This window comes from Rhinatrema bivittatum, chromosome 6, assembly GCF_901001135.1.
Source record: "Rhinatrema bivittatum chromosome 6, aRhiBiv1.1, whole genome shotgun sequence".
NCBI lineage: Eukaryota > Metazoa > Chordata > Amphibia > Gymnophiona > Rhinatrematidae > Rhinatrema > Rhinatrema bivittatum.
Genome location: NC_042620.1, coordinates 331,433,652 through 331,451,535, shown reverse-complemented (window position 1 = coordinate 331,451,535; position 17,884 = coordinate 331,433,652). Strand labels below are relative to the sequence as shown.

The following is a 17,884-nucleotide window of genomic DNA, read 5'->3' as shown; positions in this document are numbered from 1 at the left end:
TGCCTGTACTGTACCTGTTCTGAGATGGGGCAGTGTGTGAGAGTAAGGGAAGCTTGCAGTGCTGCCTGTACTGTACCTGTTCTGAGATGGGGCAGTGTGAGTGAGGGAGGGAAGCTTGCAGTGCTGCCTGTACTGTACCTGTTCTGAGATGGGGCTGTGTGAGTGAGTGAGGGAAGCTTGCAGTGCTGCCTGTACTGTCCCTGTTCTGAGATGGGGCTGTGTGAGTGAGTGAGGGAAGCTTGCAGTGCTGCTTGTGCTGTACCTGTTCTAAGATAGGGCTGTGTGAGTGAGTGAGGGAAGCTTGCAGTGCTGCCTGTACTGTACCTGTTCTGAGATGGGGCTGTGTGAGTGAGGGAAGCTTGCAGTGCTGCCTGTACTGTACCTGTTCTGAGATGGGGCAGTGTGTGAGAGTAAGGGAAGCTTGCAGTGCTGCCTGTACTGTACCTGTTCTGAGATGGGGCAGTGTGAGTGAGGGAGGGAAGCTTGCAGTGCTGCCTGTACTGTACCTGTTCTGAGATGGGGCTGTGTGAGTGAGTGAGGGAAGCTTGCAGTGCTGCCTGTACTGTACCTGTTCTGAGATGGGGCTGTGTGAGTGAGTGAGGGAAGCTTGCAGTGCTGCCTGTACTGTACCTGTTCTGAGATGGGGCAGTGTGAGTGAGTGAGGGAAGCTTGCAATGCTGCCTGTACTGTACCTGTTCTGAGATGGGGCTGTGTGAGTGAGTGAGGGAAGCTTGCAGTGCTGCCTGTACTGTACCTGTTCTGAGATGGGGCAGTGTGAGTGAGTGAGGGAAGCTTGCAATGCTCCCTGTACTGTACGTGTTCTGAGATGGGGCAGTGTGAGTGAGTGAGGGAAGCTTGCAATGCTGCCTGTACTGTACCTGTTCTGAGATGGGGCTGTGTGAGTGAGTGAGGGAAGCTTGCAGTGCTGCCTGTACTGTACCTGTTCTGAGATGGGGCTGTGTGAGTGAGTGAGGGAAGCTTGCAGTGCTGCCTGTACTGTACCTGTTCTGAGATGGGGCTGTGTGAGTGAGTGAACGAAGCTTGCAGTGCTGCCTGTACTGTACCTGTTCTGAGATGGGGCAGTGTGAGTGAGTGAGGGAAGCTTGCAATGCTGCCTGTACTGTACCTGTTCTGAGATGGGGCTGTGTGAGTGAGTGAGGGAAGCTTGCAGTGCTGCCTGTACTGTACCTGTTCTGAGAATGGGCTGTGTGAGTGAGTGAACGAAGCTTGCAGTGCTGCCTGTACTGTACCTGTTCTGAGAATGGGCTGTGTGAGTGAGTGAACGAAGCTTGCAATGCTGCCTGTCCTGTACCTGTTCTGAGATGGGGCAGTGTGAGTGAGTGAGGGAAGCTTGCAATGCTGCCTGTCCTGTACCTGTTCTGAGATGGGGCTGTGTGAGTGAGTGAACGAAGCTTGCAGTGCTGCCTGTACTGTACCTGTTCTGAGATGGGGCAGTGTGAGTGAGTGAGGGAAGCTTGCAGTGCTGCCTGTACTGTACCTGTTCTGAGATGGGGCAGTTTGTGAGAGTAAGGGAAGCTTGCAATGCTGCCTGTACTGTACCTGTTCTGAGATGGGGCTGTGTGAGTGAGTGAGGGAAGCTTGCAGTGCTGCCTGTACTGTACCTGTTCTGAGATGGGGCAGTGTGAGTGAGTGAGGGAAGCTTGCAATGCTCCCTGTACTGTACGTGTTCTGAGATGGGGCAGTGTGAGTGAGTGAGGGAAGCTTGCAATGCTGCCTGTACTGTACCTGTTCTGAGATGGGGCTGTGTGAGTGAGTGAGGGAAGCTTGCAGTGCTGTCTGTACTGTACCTGTTCTGAGATGGGGCTGAGTGAGTGAGTGAGGGAAGCTTGCAGTGCTGCCTGTACTGTACCTGTTCTGAGATGGGGCTGTGTGAGTGAGTGAGGGAAGCTTGCAGTGCTGCCTGTACTGTACCTGTTCTGAGAATGGGCTGTGTGAGTGAGTGAACGAAGCTTGCAGTGCTGCCTGTACTGTACCTGTTCTGAGATGGGGCAGTGTGAGTGAGTGAGGGAAGCTTGCAATGCTGCCTGTACTGTACCTGTTCTGAGATGGGGCTGTGTGAGTGAGTGAGGGAAGCTTGCAGTGCTGCCTGTACTGTACCTGTTCTGATGGGGCTGTGTGAGTGAGTGAGGGAAGCTTGCAGTGCTGCCTGTACTGTACCTGTTCTGAGAATGGGCTGTGTGAGTGAGTGAACGAAGCTTGCAGTGCTGCCTGTACTGTACCTGTTCTGAGATGGGGCAGTGTGAGTGAGTGAGTGAAGCTTGCAATGCTGCCTGTCCTGTACCTGTTCTGAGATGGGGCAGTGTGAGTGAGTGAGGGAAGCTTGCAATGCTGCCTGTCCTGTACCTGTTCTGAGATGGGGCTGTGTGAGTGAGTGAGGGAAGCTTGCAGTGCTGCCTGTACTGTACCTGTTCTGATGGGGCTGTGTGAGTGAGTGAGGGAAGCTTGCAGTGCTGCCTGTACTGTACCTGTTCTGAGAATGGGCTGTGTGAGTGAGTGAACGAAGCTTGCAGTGCTGCCTGTACTGTACCTGTTCTGAGATGGGGCAGTGTGAGTGAGTGAACGAAGCTTGCAGTGCTGCCTGTACTGTACCTGTTCTGAGATGGGGCAGTGTGAGTGAGTGAGGGAAGCTTGCAATGCTGCCTGTCCTGTACCTGTTCTGATGGGGCAGTGTGAGTGAGTGATGGAAGCTTGCAGTGCTGCCTGTGCTGTACCTGTTCTGAGATGGGGCAGTGTGAGTGAGTGAACGAAGCTTGCAGTGCTGCCTGTACTGTACCTGTTCTGAGATGGGGCAGTGTGAGTGAGGGAGGGAAGCTTGCAGTGCTGCCTGTACTGTACCTGTTCTGAGATGGGGCTGTGTGAGTGAGTGAACGAAGCTTGCAATGCTGCCTGTACTGTACCTGTTCTGAGATGGGGCAGTGTGAGTGAGTGAGGGAAGCTTGCAATGCTGCCTGTCCTGTACCTGTTCTGAGATGGGGCAGTGTGTGAGAGTAAGGGAAGCTTGCAGTGCTGCCTGTACTGTACCTGTTCTGAGATGGGGCAGTGTGAGTGAGTGAGGGAAGCTTGCAGTGCTGCCTGTACTGTACCTGTTCTGAGATGGGGCAGTGTGAGTGAGTGAGGGAAGCTTGCAGTGCTGCCTGTACTGTACCTGTTCTGAGATGGGGCAGTGTGAGTGAGTGAGGGAAGCTTGCAATGCTGCCTGTACTGTACCTGTTCTGAGATGGGGCAGTGTGAGTGAGTGAGGGAAGCTTGCAGTGCTGCCTGTACTGTACCTGATCTGAGATGGGGCAGTGTGAGTGAGTGAGGGAAGCTTGCAATGCTGCCTGTACTGTACCTGTTCTGAGATGGGGCTGTGTGAGTGAGTGAGGGAAGCTTGCAGTGCTGCCTGTACTGTACCTGTTCTGAGATGGGGCAGTGTGAGTGAGTGAGGGAAGCTTGCAATGCTGCCTGTACTGTACCTGTTCTGAGATGGGGCTGTGTGAGTGAGTGAGGGAAGCTTGCAGTGCTGCCTGTACTGTACCTGTTCTGAGATGGGGCAGTGTGAGTGAGTGAGGGAAGCTTGCAATGCTGCCTGTACTGTACCTGTTCTGAGATGGGGCAGTGTGAGTGAGTGAGGGAAGCTTGCAGTGCTGCCTGTACTGTACCTGTTCTGAGATGGGGCAGTGTGAGTGAGTGAGGGAAGCTTGCAGTGCTGCCTGTACTGTACCTGTTCTGAGATGGGGCAGTGTGAGTGAGTGAGGGAAGCTTGCAGTGCTGCCTGTACTGTACCTGATCTGAGATGGGGCAGTGTGAGTGAGTGAGGGAAGCTTGCAATGCTGCCTGTACTGTACCTGTTCTGAGATGGGGCTGTGTGAGTGAGTGAGGGAAGCTTGCAGTGCTGCCTGTACTGTACCTGTTCTGAGATGGGGCAGTGTGAGTGAGTGAGGGAAGCTTGCAATGCTGCCTGTACTGTACCTGTTCTGAGATGGGGCAGTGTGAGTGAGTGAGGGAAGCTTGCAGTGCTGCCTGTACTGTGTGTGTTGGGGTGGGGGAGGGGATTCTCCAGGTGTGCGTTACTGTCCGAGGTCTGAGCACGGGTACCAGAATAAACAGGCTGGACATTGTCCGGGCCCCAGGGATATCTCACCTTCCAGGGCACGGAAACGCAGGAATCCCAGGTGAGCAGGGGTTTCCTAGATGTGGGTGAAATTCCCTTCCCAAAATCATACCTGAGCTCCAGATGTTTTCCAGTACTTCATGATGCCCCCTCTTCTCCTTTCACAGGGCAGAGAGTCCAGTGTGTGTAGGGGTGGGGGTGGGTCTCCAGATATAATCTTCTTACTCCTAGTTCTCCTCTCCAACTGGGAACTTTGGCTTTTTTTTGGGATGAAAGCTGCAATGCTCAGCAAGCAAACTCCCCCCCCCCCCCCCCCCCCCACTGCTGGGCAGGAAGGGTGCATCAAAACTTCATCCTCTCCTCCCCCAACTCAAAAAGGGCGAAATCTGCAGAAAAATCTTTTTTTCAGAGTCACCACTGGATGGCTCGGTTGGGGGATCCGTTCACCCAAAACCGCACATGCCCTCTTAAACCGCGGGTGGCATCTCCAGCACCTGCATAGCCAGGGCCACCGACAGGGGTGGGCAAGAAGGGTGACCACCTTTTTTGAGTGGAAGGGGAAGGGAGCCTGAAAGGGAAGGGAGCGCTGAGACCGACCCTTGCCTGGGGGCGTCGCTTTGTCCAGTGACTTGCCTCGTACGCGTCCGAGCGGCGCTTGTCCTGTGCTGCGTATAAAGCACCCGACCATGGAGCCGTGAAAATACAAGGTCCGTTAAAATGAAACCATTTGGGATTTGGTGACACCAGGCCTGCACGCTTGTCTTTCCCGGGGGGAAATCTTTGAATTAGGTCGGGCTGCGTGGGCTCTCACTGGTTCACTCGTTTCTTAAGCCCGGCATTGGAAAGTTCTAAAACACAAAAAAAAAGGCAGTAGAGTGCAGATTAAGACATTAAATGTGAATTATTTCACGCACCCCGCCGCCCCAGGCTGCATCGATTAAGATCTGTTTGTGCGCTTTCAAAGTTACAGCTGGAGCATGGGGGGGGGGGGAACCCAGAATCCACGCACCTCCGTGACTCGGCAGTCATTCTGGGAATATCTGGTTAGCACAGGCCCTTTTTACAGAACTTGATCCGTGCAAGGCTCCAGTTTCGTTAGCTCTAACCGGGCTCCTCCTGGGCCCGTGGCTGGGCCTTGTTCTGGGAGCTCTGTAAAAGCTCAGAAAGTAAAGTACAAATCCCCTCTCTTCGCGCTCCTTTCAGAAATTGCTGGGGTCCAATCTGTTGACTTCCCTTCATTTCCTTGCAGCTATGGGTGAACCAGGAAGATGGCGTAGAGGAAGGAACCAGCGAAGTCCAGAATGGGCACTTGGACCCAAACTCGGAATGCCTCTGTCTCGGCAGAACTCTTCAGAACCGAGATCAGATGAGAGCCAATGTAATCAATGAGATCATGAGCACAGAACGCCACTATATTAAGCACCTAAAGGACATCTGTGAGGTAAGCAGTGGGCTGGGACAAAACAGAGATTACATCAGATGTGCTTTCACCTGTTAAGAGGTAGGCGGAGACTCCTCAGGTGTGCCTTCACCTGTTATGAGGTAGGCGGAGTCTCCATAGGTGTTTCTTCACCTGTTATTTATTTATTTATTTATAACTTTTCTATACCGAAGTTCAAATAACGGAGTTTAATTATCACTCCGGTTTATATTGCAACCAATGAGGTAGGCGGAGACTCCACAGGTGTGCTTTCACCTGTTATGAGGTAGGCGGAGACTCCACAGGTGTGCCTTCAGCTGTTATGAGGTAGGCGGAGACTCCACAGGTGTGCTTTCACCTGTTATGAGGTAGGCGGAGACTCCACAGGTGTGCCTTCATCTGTTATGAGGTAGGCGGAGACTCCACAGGTGTGCCTTCAGCTGTTATGAGGTAGGCGGAGACTCCACAGGTGTGCCTTCATCTGTTATGAGGTAGGCGGAGACTCCATATGTGCCTTCACCTGTTATGAGGTAGGCGGAGACTTCACAGGTGCTTTCACCTGTTATGAGGTAGGCAGAGACTCCACAGGTGCCTTCACCTGTTATGAGGTAGGCAGAGACTCCATAGGTGTTTCTTCACCTGTTATGAGGTAGGCGGAGACTCCACAGGTGCTTGCACCTGTTATGAGGTAGATGGAGACTCCACAGGAGTACCTTCACCAGCTGTCGAGTAGTTAGTGCCGTTCACTGGGCTTGGTTCTGTGCTGATGTCTTCTTCTTACTGTGCCTCATCCCAAAGTTCTGGAAACCAAAACCTTTATATCTACCAGCACTGAGATAATTTCACTCATGGCTTAAAATAAAATAACTGAGAGCCCTTTCCTTGACCCAGGACAGTGAATCCCAGATGACTTTGACTGACAGCCACCTTTTTTTTTCCTTATTGCTGGCCAATTATATGCAGGCCCGGCAAACTCATCAGATTAGAAGGTGGCGTCTGCTGCTGGTTGGTTTGCAGGGGCTCCTGTACATGCGCTTTGCAGGCATTGAACTGGAGGTTTCCTGCTTTCAGAGATGCTTGCATGGCGCATGAAATTTCTTTGCCACGCTCTTTTCAGTGTATTTCATGAGTGAATGCGCCGGTTGGTTTCAGCTGGTTTTCTCTCTTGTCTATTCATCCGTAGTTGCATTTGTGCTGCTCTCTGCTTCAGTGAATTTGCATCGTTTTTTTGTATGATAAATTAGCAGGGATGTGCAAAACCAAAGTGAGACCCTTCATGTTCCAAAAAATGTATCAAAACTGATGATTCATTTGTGTGCATTTCATCTCCATACAGTAGTGCACAGATTTTTTGATATAATCATCTGTTCATCCATACAGACTCAGGGCAAAGCACAATAATTCACATTACCTTACAATATAAAACAGTATATTATAACAATGCACAGAAATAGCAAACAACAAAGTCATAGACAGACAATAATGTTCATAATCAATAAATATATATATCTAAAAGTACAAGTTTTGTAAAATGATTAAATATTGGCTGTGGTGCTATCTGCTCAGGTTGGGGGGAATGGTGTGTTAAGGATGGTTAAAATTGAGGGAGGTACATTTTATTTTCTGGATTCATCTTGCTGCTGTGTTCTCTTGTAGGGTTTTTTGCCTGTCATGGTTGGGGGGGGATTTTGGTTGAATCTATATGGTACTGTATTAAGAACATAAGAACATGCCACACTGGGTCAGACCAAGGGTCCATCAAGCCCAGCATCCTGTTTCCAACAGAGGCCAATCCAGGCCATAAGAACCTGGCAAGTACCCAAAAACCAAGTCTATTCCATGTTACTCTTGCTAGTAATAGCAGTGGCTATTTTCTAAGTCAGCTCAATTAATAGCAGTTAATGGACTTCTCCTCCAAGAACTTATCCAATCCTTTTTTAAACCCAGCTACACTAACTGCACTAACCACATCCTCTGGCAACAAATTCCAGAGTTTAATTGTGCGTTGAGTGAAAAAGAACTTTCTCCAATTAGTTTTAAATGTGCCACATGCTAACTTCATGGAGTGCCCCTTAGTCTTTCTATAATCTGAAAGAGTAAATAACCGATTCACATCTACCCGTTCTAGACCTCTCATGATTTTAAACACCTCTATCATATCCCCCCTCAGCCGTCTCTTCTCCAAGCTGAAAAGTCCTAACCTCTTTAGTCTTTCCTCATAGGGGAGCTGTTTCATCCCTTTATCATTTTGGTTGCCCTTCTCTGTACCTTCTCCATCGCAACTATATCTTTTTTGAGATGCGGCGACCAGAACTGTACACAGTATTCAAGGTGCGGTCTCACCATGGAGCGATACAGAGGTATTATGGCATTTTCCGTTCTATTAACCATTCCCTTCCTAATAATTCCCAACATTGTTTGCTTTTTTGACTGCCGCAGCACACTGAGCCGACGATTTTAAAGTATTATCCACTATGATGCCTAGATCTTTTTCCTGGGTGGTAGCTCCTAATATGGAACCCAACATTGTGTAACTACAGCAAGGGTTATTATTCCCTATATGCATCACCTTGCACTTCTTGGCAGAGTATTAAATGGGGCATTATAAATTAAATAAAATATCTCCATTACCCTAACGTATGCCATTAATTAAAAGCCATATTTAAAAAAAAAAAAATGGGCTCTGCATTTTAAATTTCAGATAATTGCACAACAAGTGCAATTTTTAGGGCCACTGTTCCCTAAAAGGCCGTTTTTTCCCAGGCTTGGATAATCTAATCTCTTTTACAGATAGGAGGCAAAAGAGATCATCTTGAGACGCTCAGTGCCCTAATGGGTCTACCAGCCTGCAAGCAATCTTTAAAATACACTGACAGGTTTTAAAACTAGAATCAGTATCTTTGAATTTTGAAAATCTGTCCTAAGGTCGGGGCGAGATGTTCCCTAGACCTCAGCTCCAAGAATATCCGAGTAGCTGCAGGTTGAGTAAGCCGCAGTCGGTTTAGCTGAATCTTCATTAGCCCATTGTATAGTGAATTACATTAATCTGATCTAGTAGAAATTAATGCCTGGGTCACATGGACCAGATTCTTATATTCCAAGTGTGGTCTAACGTTGCGATTCAGACACAGAGGATACTAATGATGCATTAGAATTAGGGCATCCCGACAGTGAGGTTCCAGTAATAAGAAAAGTAGTCCAAGTGCCTGTAACTAAAAACTCACCTGAGCTAAAAAATTCTAACATCCCTATCAATTAAAAAGCAGAATGAAAATACATACAAAATACAAACTTTGAAATGTTTGTATGCTAATGCCAGAAGTCTAAGAAGTAAGATGGGAGAATTAGAATGTATAGCAGTGAATGATGACATAGACTTAATTGGCATCTCAGAGACATGGTGGAAGGAGGACAACCAATGGGACAGTGCTATACCGGGGTACAAATTATATCGCAATGACAGAGAGGAGCACCCAGGAGGCAGTGTAGCGCTTTATGTCCGGGATGGCATAGAGTCCAACAGGATAAACATCCTGCATGAGACTAAATGCAAAATTGAATCTTTATGGGTAGAAATCCCTTGTGTGTCGGGGAAGACTATAGTGATAGAAGTATACTACCATCCACCTGGTCAAGATGGTGAGATGGACAGTGAAATGCTAAGAGAAATTAGGAAGCTAACCAAATTGGTAGTGCGGTAATAATGGAGACTTCAATTACCCCAATATTGACTGGGTAAATGTATCATCAGGACATGCTAGAAAGATAACGTTCCAGGATGGAATAAATTACAGTTTTATGGAGCAATTGGTTCAGGAACCGACAAGAGAGGGAGCAATTTTAGATCTAATTCTCAATGGAGCACAGGATTTGGTGAGAGAGTTAACGGTGGTGGGGCCACTTGGCAATAGTGATCATAATATGATCAAATTTGAATTAATGACTGGAAGGAGGACAGTAAGAAAATTCACAGCTCTCGTGCTAAACTTTCAAAAGGGAAACTTTGATAAAATGAGAGAAATAGTTAGAAAAAACTGAAAGGAGCAGCTACAAAGGTAAAATGTGTGCAAGAGGCATGGTCATTGTTAAAAAATACCATCCTAGAAGCACAGTCCAGCTGTATTCCACACATTAAAAAAGGTGGAAAGAAGGCAAAACAATTACCGACATGGTTAAAAGGGGAGGTGAAATAAGCTATTTTATCCAAAAGATCTTCATTCAAAAATTGGAAGAAGGATCCAACTGAATAAAATAGGATAATGCATAAGCGTTGGCAAGTTAAATGTAAGAGATTGATAAGACAGGCTAAGAGAGAATTTGAAAAGAAGTTGGCCGTAGATTCAAAAACTCATAGTAAAAACTTTAAAAAATATATCCGAAGCAGAAAGCCTGTGAGGCAGTCAGTTGGACCGTTAGATGATTGAGGGATTAACGGGTCACTTAGAGAAGATAAGGCCATCGCAGAAAGATTAAATGATTTCTTTGCTTCGGTGTTTACTGAAGAGGATGTTGGGGAGGTACCCGTACTGGAAAAGGTTTTCATGGGTAATGATTCAGATGGACTGAACCAAATCACGGTGAATCTAGAAGATGTAGTAGGCCTGATTGACAAACTGAAGAGTAGTAAATCACCTGGACTGGATGGTTTACACCTCAGGGTTCTGAAGCAACTAAAAAATGAAATTTCAGACCTATTAGTAAACATTTGTAAACTATCATTAAAACTATCCATTGTACCTGAAGATTGGAGGGTGGATAATGTAATCCCAATATTTATAAAGGGCTCCAGGGGCGATCCGGGAAATTACAGATCAGTTAGCCAGGGAAAATAGTGGAAAGTGTTCTAAATATCAAATCACAGAACATATAGAAAGACATGGTTTAATGGAACAAAGTCAGCATGGCTTTACCCAAGGCAAGTCTTGCCTCACAAATCTGCTTCACTTTTTTGAAGGAGTTAATAAACATTTAGATAAAGGTGAATCGGTAGATGTAGTGTATTTGGATTTTCAGAAGGCGTTTGACAAAGGTCCTTATGAGAGGCTTCTAGTAAAAGTAAAAAGTCATGGGATAGGTGGCGATGTCCTTTCGTAGATTACAAACTGGCTAAAAGACAGGAAACAGAGAGTAGGATTAAATGGACAATTTTCTCAGTGGAAGGGAGTGGGCAGAGGAATGCCTCGGGGATCTGTATTGGGACCCTTATTTTTCAATATATTTATAAATGATCTGGAAAGAAATACAACGAGTGAGATAATCAAATTTGCAGATGATACAAAATTTTTCAGAGTAGTTAAATCACAAGCGGATTTTGATAAATTGCAGGAAGACCTTGTAAGACTGGAAAATTGTGCATCGAAATGGCAGATGAAATTTAATGTGGATAAGTGCAAGTTGATGCATATATGGAAAAATAACCCATGCTAAAGTTACACAATGTTAGGTTCCATATTAGGAGCTACCACCCAAGAAAGAGATCTAGGCGTGATAGTGAATAACACATTGAAATCATCAGTTCAGTGTGTTGCGGCAGTCAAAAAAGCAAACAGAATGTTGGGAATTATTAGAAAGGGAATGGTGAATAAAACGGAAAATGTCATAATGCCTCTGTATCGCTCCATGGTGAGACTGCAACTTGAATACTGTGTACAATTCTGGTCGCCGCATCTCAAAAAAGATATAACTGCGATGGAGAAGGTACAGAGAAGGGGAATGGAACAGCTCCCCTATGAGGAAAGACTAAAGAGGTTAGGACTTTTCAGCTTGGAGAAGAGACGGTTGAGGGTGGATATGATAGAGGTGGTTAAAATCATGAGAGGTCTAGAATGGGTAGATGTGAATCGGTTATTTACTCTTTCAGATAATAGAAGGACTAGGGGGCACTCCATGAAGTTAGCATGTGGCACATTTAAAACTAATCGGAGAAAATTCTTTTTCACTCAACACACAATTAAACTCTGGAATTTGTTGCCAGAGGATGTGGTTAGTGCAGTTAGTGTAGCTGTGTTTAAAAAAGGATTGGATATGTTCTTGGAGGAGAAGTCCATTAGCTGCTATTAATTAAGTTGACTTAGAAAATGGCCACTGCTATTACTAGCAACGGTAACATGGAATAGACTTAGTTTTTGGGTACTTGCCAGGTTCTTATGGCCTGGATTGACCACTGTTGGAAACAGGATGCTGGGCTTGAGGGACGTTTGGTCTGACCCAGTATGGCATGTTCTTATGATCTGACCACATTGGAAATTTCTGCCCGCGAATTTAAATCACTGTCAAGTATTACCCCTAAATTCTTAACTTCTGATTTTATTTATAATAAAGTAATAACTGGACAGTGGCGCCTTTGGATCCACAAGGCTTCTACCTCGGATGCATTCAGTTTGGGCTTTCTAAGGCGGTGCCATTCACTAATCCCATGTAGGCAGGATTGCAACTTCATGGCAATAATGTTGGATAACATCCACAGACATTTGAAAATGCAGACCATGGTCTCTATTCAATATCTCCAGAGGCTGGCGATAGATATTAAAAAGTAAGTGTGTTAGCACCAGTCCCTGATGGCTCCCGTACGTTAGTTCCCAAGAATGAGACCAGAAAATGTCGGGACCCTCTGCATACGTTTTCCTAGGAGAAAAGAAAACCATCCCAGCATATTATTCTCAGTACTGTGGACCCACTACCAAGAGTTGTGTCTTCATCCAAATTCCTCCGCAAAACATCCACTAAGTCTAACAAAGTTAATCCTTTTTTTTTTTGTTTTTTGTTTAACAATTTAATTTTTCGAGAAAATACATGTCAAGAACACTTGAGATAAGAAAAGTAGAGCATACCATGCCTCAGTAACAAATGTAATCCTACATGCTGTCATTAGACCACATATGGGGAGAAAATCCAAGAAAATAAGCCTAAAGTGTTGCATTTCCCTGAAAACATCTGGGAGCACAGCAATTTTATGGCCTAAGAAGCAGGTGTCCCTGAGAGGGTAATCTGCCTTGCAGATCTCTGCATAACGGAAACCAATAGAGTGGCTTTGTCTTTAATATCAGTTTGAGATTGTCCTAAAAAATCTGAGATAGGGGGGCCGCTCTTCTGCCGTTGACGGGAATGCCTGCATGAAAACGGAGCTCTCCCTCCCGGAACTAATAGTCGCTCAAATATTTAAGCCTGAGCTCCGAAACTCAGCTTGCCGGCATATTTAGGAGTTGCCTCTACTGCTGCGATGGCGGCTAAAAGAAAAACTGCAGATTTAAAGCAGTTTTCATTTAGCAAACTGCCACCGGAGCTGGTCGACGATGCCACAGACAGGCCCAAGCAGGCCGCATCGTGTGGTGCTGTGATAAATTTGCAAGATGGCACCGAAGAGCGTCAGATAGCTGGAACCGAAGCCTCGCTGGTAACCCCACAGTTAAGAGAAGAAATAAGGGTATGTTTTCAAGAAATAAGGTCTGATGATCTTAAAATACATAAGAAGGAACTATTATAGGGATTAATTCTTAAGGTCTGCATAATGGTGGAGATTCCAGGGATTTTTGGGGATTATTATACTGCTTTTTGGGAGACTCTTTTATCACTAGCTCATGGCAATGGGTGAGCACATTGTATCTGTTAATGCGAAAGGGCTTAACCACTACCATAAACGTTATCTCTTAGAACAGGAGCTAATATCTAATGGAGCCACCATAGCAATGATACAAGAAACTCACCTGCGAAAGCGGCACGAACACTTATTATCATTTCGACAATTCCCCCATAGATATCTCTCTTCTAGCTCTAAAGCAGCGAAATACACAGGTGTGGGCATTTTGATTAACAGGGACTTGATTCACGACATGTTAGCCCTAATTACCGATCCTCAAGGGAGATATGTTGTTCTAAAGCAGCGCTTGAGGACAGAAATTATCACTTTGCTCACTCTGTTCGGCTCCAATATGTGACAGAGTCCCTTCTTCGACGCTATAGATGCTTTATTGGTAAAACATGCAGAAGGGTTTCTAAGAATTGGGGGAGACTTTAACATCACATACAACCCTAAACTGGATAACTCATCGCAAGTGTCCACTACGTCTCTCAAGCACACCGATCTCTTAAAACCCTTGTAACAAGGTGGGACTTGAAAGATATCTGGAGGCAAAGATACCCCCACTCTCATAGCTACTCCTATTATTCACATGCACATCAATCTTATTCAAGGATTGACTACTTTTTGGTTGCTATCCTTGTAGAGAATAGAGTGACCAAGATGAATATAGATTCCATCACATGGACGGATCATGCACCTGTCTAGATGGAGGTGCGACTGGCATCTACTCACCCAGGTGTCCAGTTCTGGAGGTTAAATGAATCATTGTTAAAGGATACACATTTTTTAAGGCAATTAGGGGAGGGACTTCACGATTACTTCCAGCTAAACACAAATCTAACACATACCTCCCCATTAGTTTGGGAATGCTCTAAAGCAATGCAAGAGTTTTAATTATCTCCCAAGCAGCTTACAGCAAACAGCAAAAGGGGAAAAGAAGGGGTACAGTTATTACAGGAGATAGCCCAGCTCACACAGCTCCATCAATCCACCCAAAGCCCCAAAGCTTACGTTCGTTGACTTTGGCAAGGACAGACCTCCAGACACTAGACTCTGAGGCTATCGCCCACGCCTTAGACATAACTAAACAGCACTACTGTGAAGAGGGGGACAAGGCTGGTCGTCTGTTAGCAAGGCACTTACGAGTAGTATTAGCCCAGAATAATATTGCCAAAATAAAATCTACGGGAGGCTCGGTTGTTACATCCTCTGAAGATTATTCGAAAATGCTTTACTGATTTTTATGCTACCCTGTATAAGGCCGAAGAGACCATATTAGAGGCAGATATGGATTTCTGTTTAGAAGCAATATCCCTAAAGAAGCTCACGCCAGAACAGCAGACCTTTTTAGACAGCCCTATCAGGGAGCCTGAGGTACTATATGCCATTAAGATGCTGAAAGCTGGTAAGTCTCCCAGCTTGCATGGCATGTCGGGGGCTATTATAAAAAACTAGCACATATATTCTCTGCTCCTCTAACAGCTATGTTTTACTCCCTGAGGGAAAATAGTTTGCTTGCAACTCAAGCCAACGTAGCGGGAATTATAATTTTGGCAAAGCCGGGAAGGGACCCCATTTTATGTGGATCCTATAGACCCATATCTTTGATTAATGTGGATCTCAAGCTACTGAGGCGAGAATCCTGGCTGAGAGATTAAAAGCCGTGTTAACAAGTGGGATTTGTTCCTGCCCCGGATGGCAAGCGACAATATTCACAAGGTGGTCGATATTGTAGACTGGGTTAAACGTAATCAGTCACCTTCTGTCTTGCTAGCAATAGATGCTGAAAAGGCTTTTGACCTGTTTCACTGGCTGTTTTTGTTCAAAGTATTGCAGAAAATGTGTTTTGGGGTTTTTTTCCAAGTTATACGAGTCCCCTAAAGCCAGGGTGAAGGTGAATGGTGGATATGGCCCCAGCTTCAATATACAACAGGGAACTAGACAGGGCTGCCCATTATCCCCAATGCTCTTCGCCCTCATCCTGGAGCCATTTGCAACCAGGGTGCGGAACTCAGAGCGCATTTTGGGAGTAGAGGTAGCGGCCTTACATTATAAACTATCCCTCTTTGCTGGTGGTGTTTTATTTTCTCTCACTGAACCCCTACAGTTCCCTGAGGGGGGGGGGTGGATGAGTTGGATAGCTTCCACGTAGCGGGCTTCACGGTGAATTATGACGAGTCAGGGATATTAAATGTTAACCTATCTGGGGCAGAGGTAGCTCGCATAACCAGACTTCCCTTTTCATTGGGCTAAACAGTCCATTAAATACTTGGGAGTTCAAATTAGCTCCGATTTATCTGAATTATTTGCACTTAACTATACTCCACTTTGGAAGAAAATCGAGAAAGATTTTAACACTTGGAGTAGGGATAGCGGTCATTAAGATGAATATTTTACCTCGCTTATTATACTTTTTCTCTACAATCCCCATCCACATTTTGGCAAATATGTTAAAGATGTGGCAGAAAGAAATCTTTGGCTACATTTGGGAAAAAAAAGGTCGGCCCGCATAGCTAGAGCTGTTTTATATCTTCCTAAGAAAAATGGTGGATGGGGTGTCCCCAATCTATTGTGGTATTTCGATGCGGCACAACTTCGGGCCTTAGTGGATGCTTATTATCAGCGAGATGTTAAACAATGGGTGAGGCTAGAACAAGCCATGCTCGGTATGATGTCATTGTGGGCACTACCCTGGCGGCCCAAATCGACCTGGAGGCCAGTAACCTACATGCCACTAGCATTAGGGAATACGCATTTCAATGCAGGGTAAAATTAGGGGGCCCTTTTAAATATTGTCAACTATCCCATGTGTTTCATAATACTTGTTTCTCGGCGGGCATGGAATCCAAAACTTTCTCTTACCTGCAAAGGTCACCTCTGGAAGGAGGGCGCTATGATGACTCTAGCTGATTTCAGGGGTAAATATCAGGGGTGTGAGCAGCATTTTCTGAGCTTTGCCCAGGTTCGACATTTCTTGACAGCATTACAGGAGGACAAGACATCGCGCCTAATCTAGATCTTTATTCGGAAATTATTGTGAGCACTCTGATAAAATGAAAGGGGTAATTTCAAAAATATACATCATACTCAATGTAGACTCACCCTACACATTTTCAAATTTTACAGCCTGGTCTCAGGACCTGGAAGCCTCCTTATCCGAGGATGACTGGGAAAAGCTCTATCTCTGCTTCCTTACAGGAGCATTGTTATAAATTACTATATCGCTGGCACTTGACCCCGGTTAAACTACATGCTATGTTTCCCGCCATAACAGACAAGTGTTGGAGGAACTGTGGACAGGAAGGATCTTATATACATATTTGGTGGCATTGTCCAAAGGTAGTTGCCTTCTGGGAAAAGATTCGAGGGTGGCTGACTACTTTAGTAGGGGAAGAGGTGACAATGAATCCCCAACAGGTTTTGCCGGAAGAGGGAATGTCCAAGCCAATGCAAACTTTTAGCACGCAGGTATATATAGCCGCTAGATGTGAGCTGGCGAAAGCATGGAAGCGATCTGACCCTCCCTCTCTACCAGCAGTGATCCACAGACTCCATACACATTATCGTATGGCCCATCTCACTGCGATTCCAATCGATATTCCATGCAGTATGGCAACCCTTGAGCAACAAGCCCAGAGCTCATCCGGCTAAAAAGAGTAACCCACTATCACCACAGGAAAGCAGACACCAGGCTTTAGGATGACTTCATAATTGATTTTTATTTTCTCAGGCTTAAGGGTACCTTCTGGAGAGACAGGGAGGGAAGGGTGGGATACATGTTATGAAATGAACGGGCTTATTAGGTTGTTACTTGATCATGTTTATTACATAAGTATAAAATGACCTGACCAATATTGCAATTGTGCATTGTACGAATTTGGAGACCACATGTGATAATTTGCTCATGGTCAATAAAAGTTCACATTTAAAAAAAAAAATCTGAGATATCCAAACTATCATTCATGGGTGTGATCTCACCCAAATTGTCCCTTGTAGTAATTTCTCTTATCTTATTGGCCACATAGTAAACTTTAGACACAGTACGAATAGCATCTTTAGATAATCTAAAAAAAAAAACCCAAAAACTCCAAATAAACCTTCCTAGGGGGAAATCAAGGAGGGCAATGAGGAAAGTTCAAAAATCTCAAATTTAACCTTCTAGAGAAACTATCCCCATTTTCCAGTTTCTGATGAAGTATTTATTGTCTTTAATGAAGGAAACGTGATGTGCCTGCAAAGTAGGGCACCTATCCTCTGATTCCACCAGCTTCTCGCCTTGGCCTTGAATTAATTAGCAATGTTTAGAGACCTGATTAGAAAAAGTTCCAAGGGAAGTTAACATAGCATCGGTACGAGTAGAGACAGGTTTCTAATGTCTACTTATCGCTGTCCATAGCGTAACAACTGAAGGCTGCACAGTTTCTTATTGTTCAGTTCCTTGTACATTAACGTGGTGAAATCGTCTAACTAACCCCTTCTCTTCTTGATGAGGAACTGACAAAGCCATTTCAGGATATCATGGAACCCAGACAGGTTTGGGTTCAGGAGATAACTATTGAAGTCAACTGTTGACTCAATAATGTTATCCAAAAATGCTACATTTGATATAGGGTTGATTAATTATCAGCTCCATACAGATCAAGATGAGGTTTTTTTTTAATAGTGGTCGAATAACGGCATCCTTTAATGAGGCTGGTATTACATTTTCTGGAAGTGTTTGGAAGTCAAAATAATAATATTAAGAGCACATGCACTTTGCTACCAAGTCTAC

The 17,884-nt window shown here is 45.3% G+C and overlaps 1 protein-coding gene across 2 annotated transcripts in view; it reads left to right on the top strand.

The window, feature by feature from the left end:
• The window catches only part of ARHGEF9 (Cdc42 guanine nucleotide exchange factor 9), a 372,437-nt gene that overhangs the window by 227,388 nt on the left and 127,165 nt on the right, over nt 1–17,884 (top strand). For both annotated transcript variants that reach the window (XM_029607691.1, XM_029607692.1), the window contains one exon: nt 5,364–5,555. In XM_029607691.1, the coding sequence (XP_029463551.1) occupies nt 5,364–5,555 (192 nt within the window). The remainder of the gene's footprint in view (nt 1–5,363; nt 5,556–17,884) is intronic.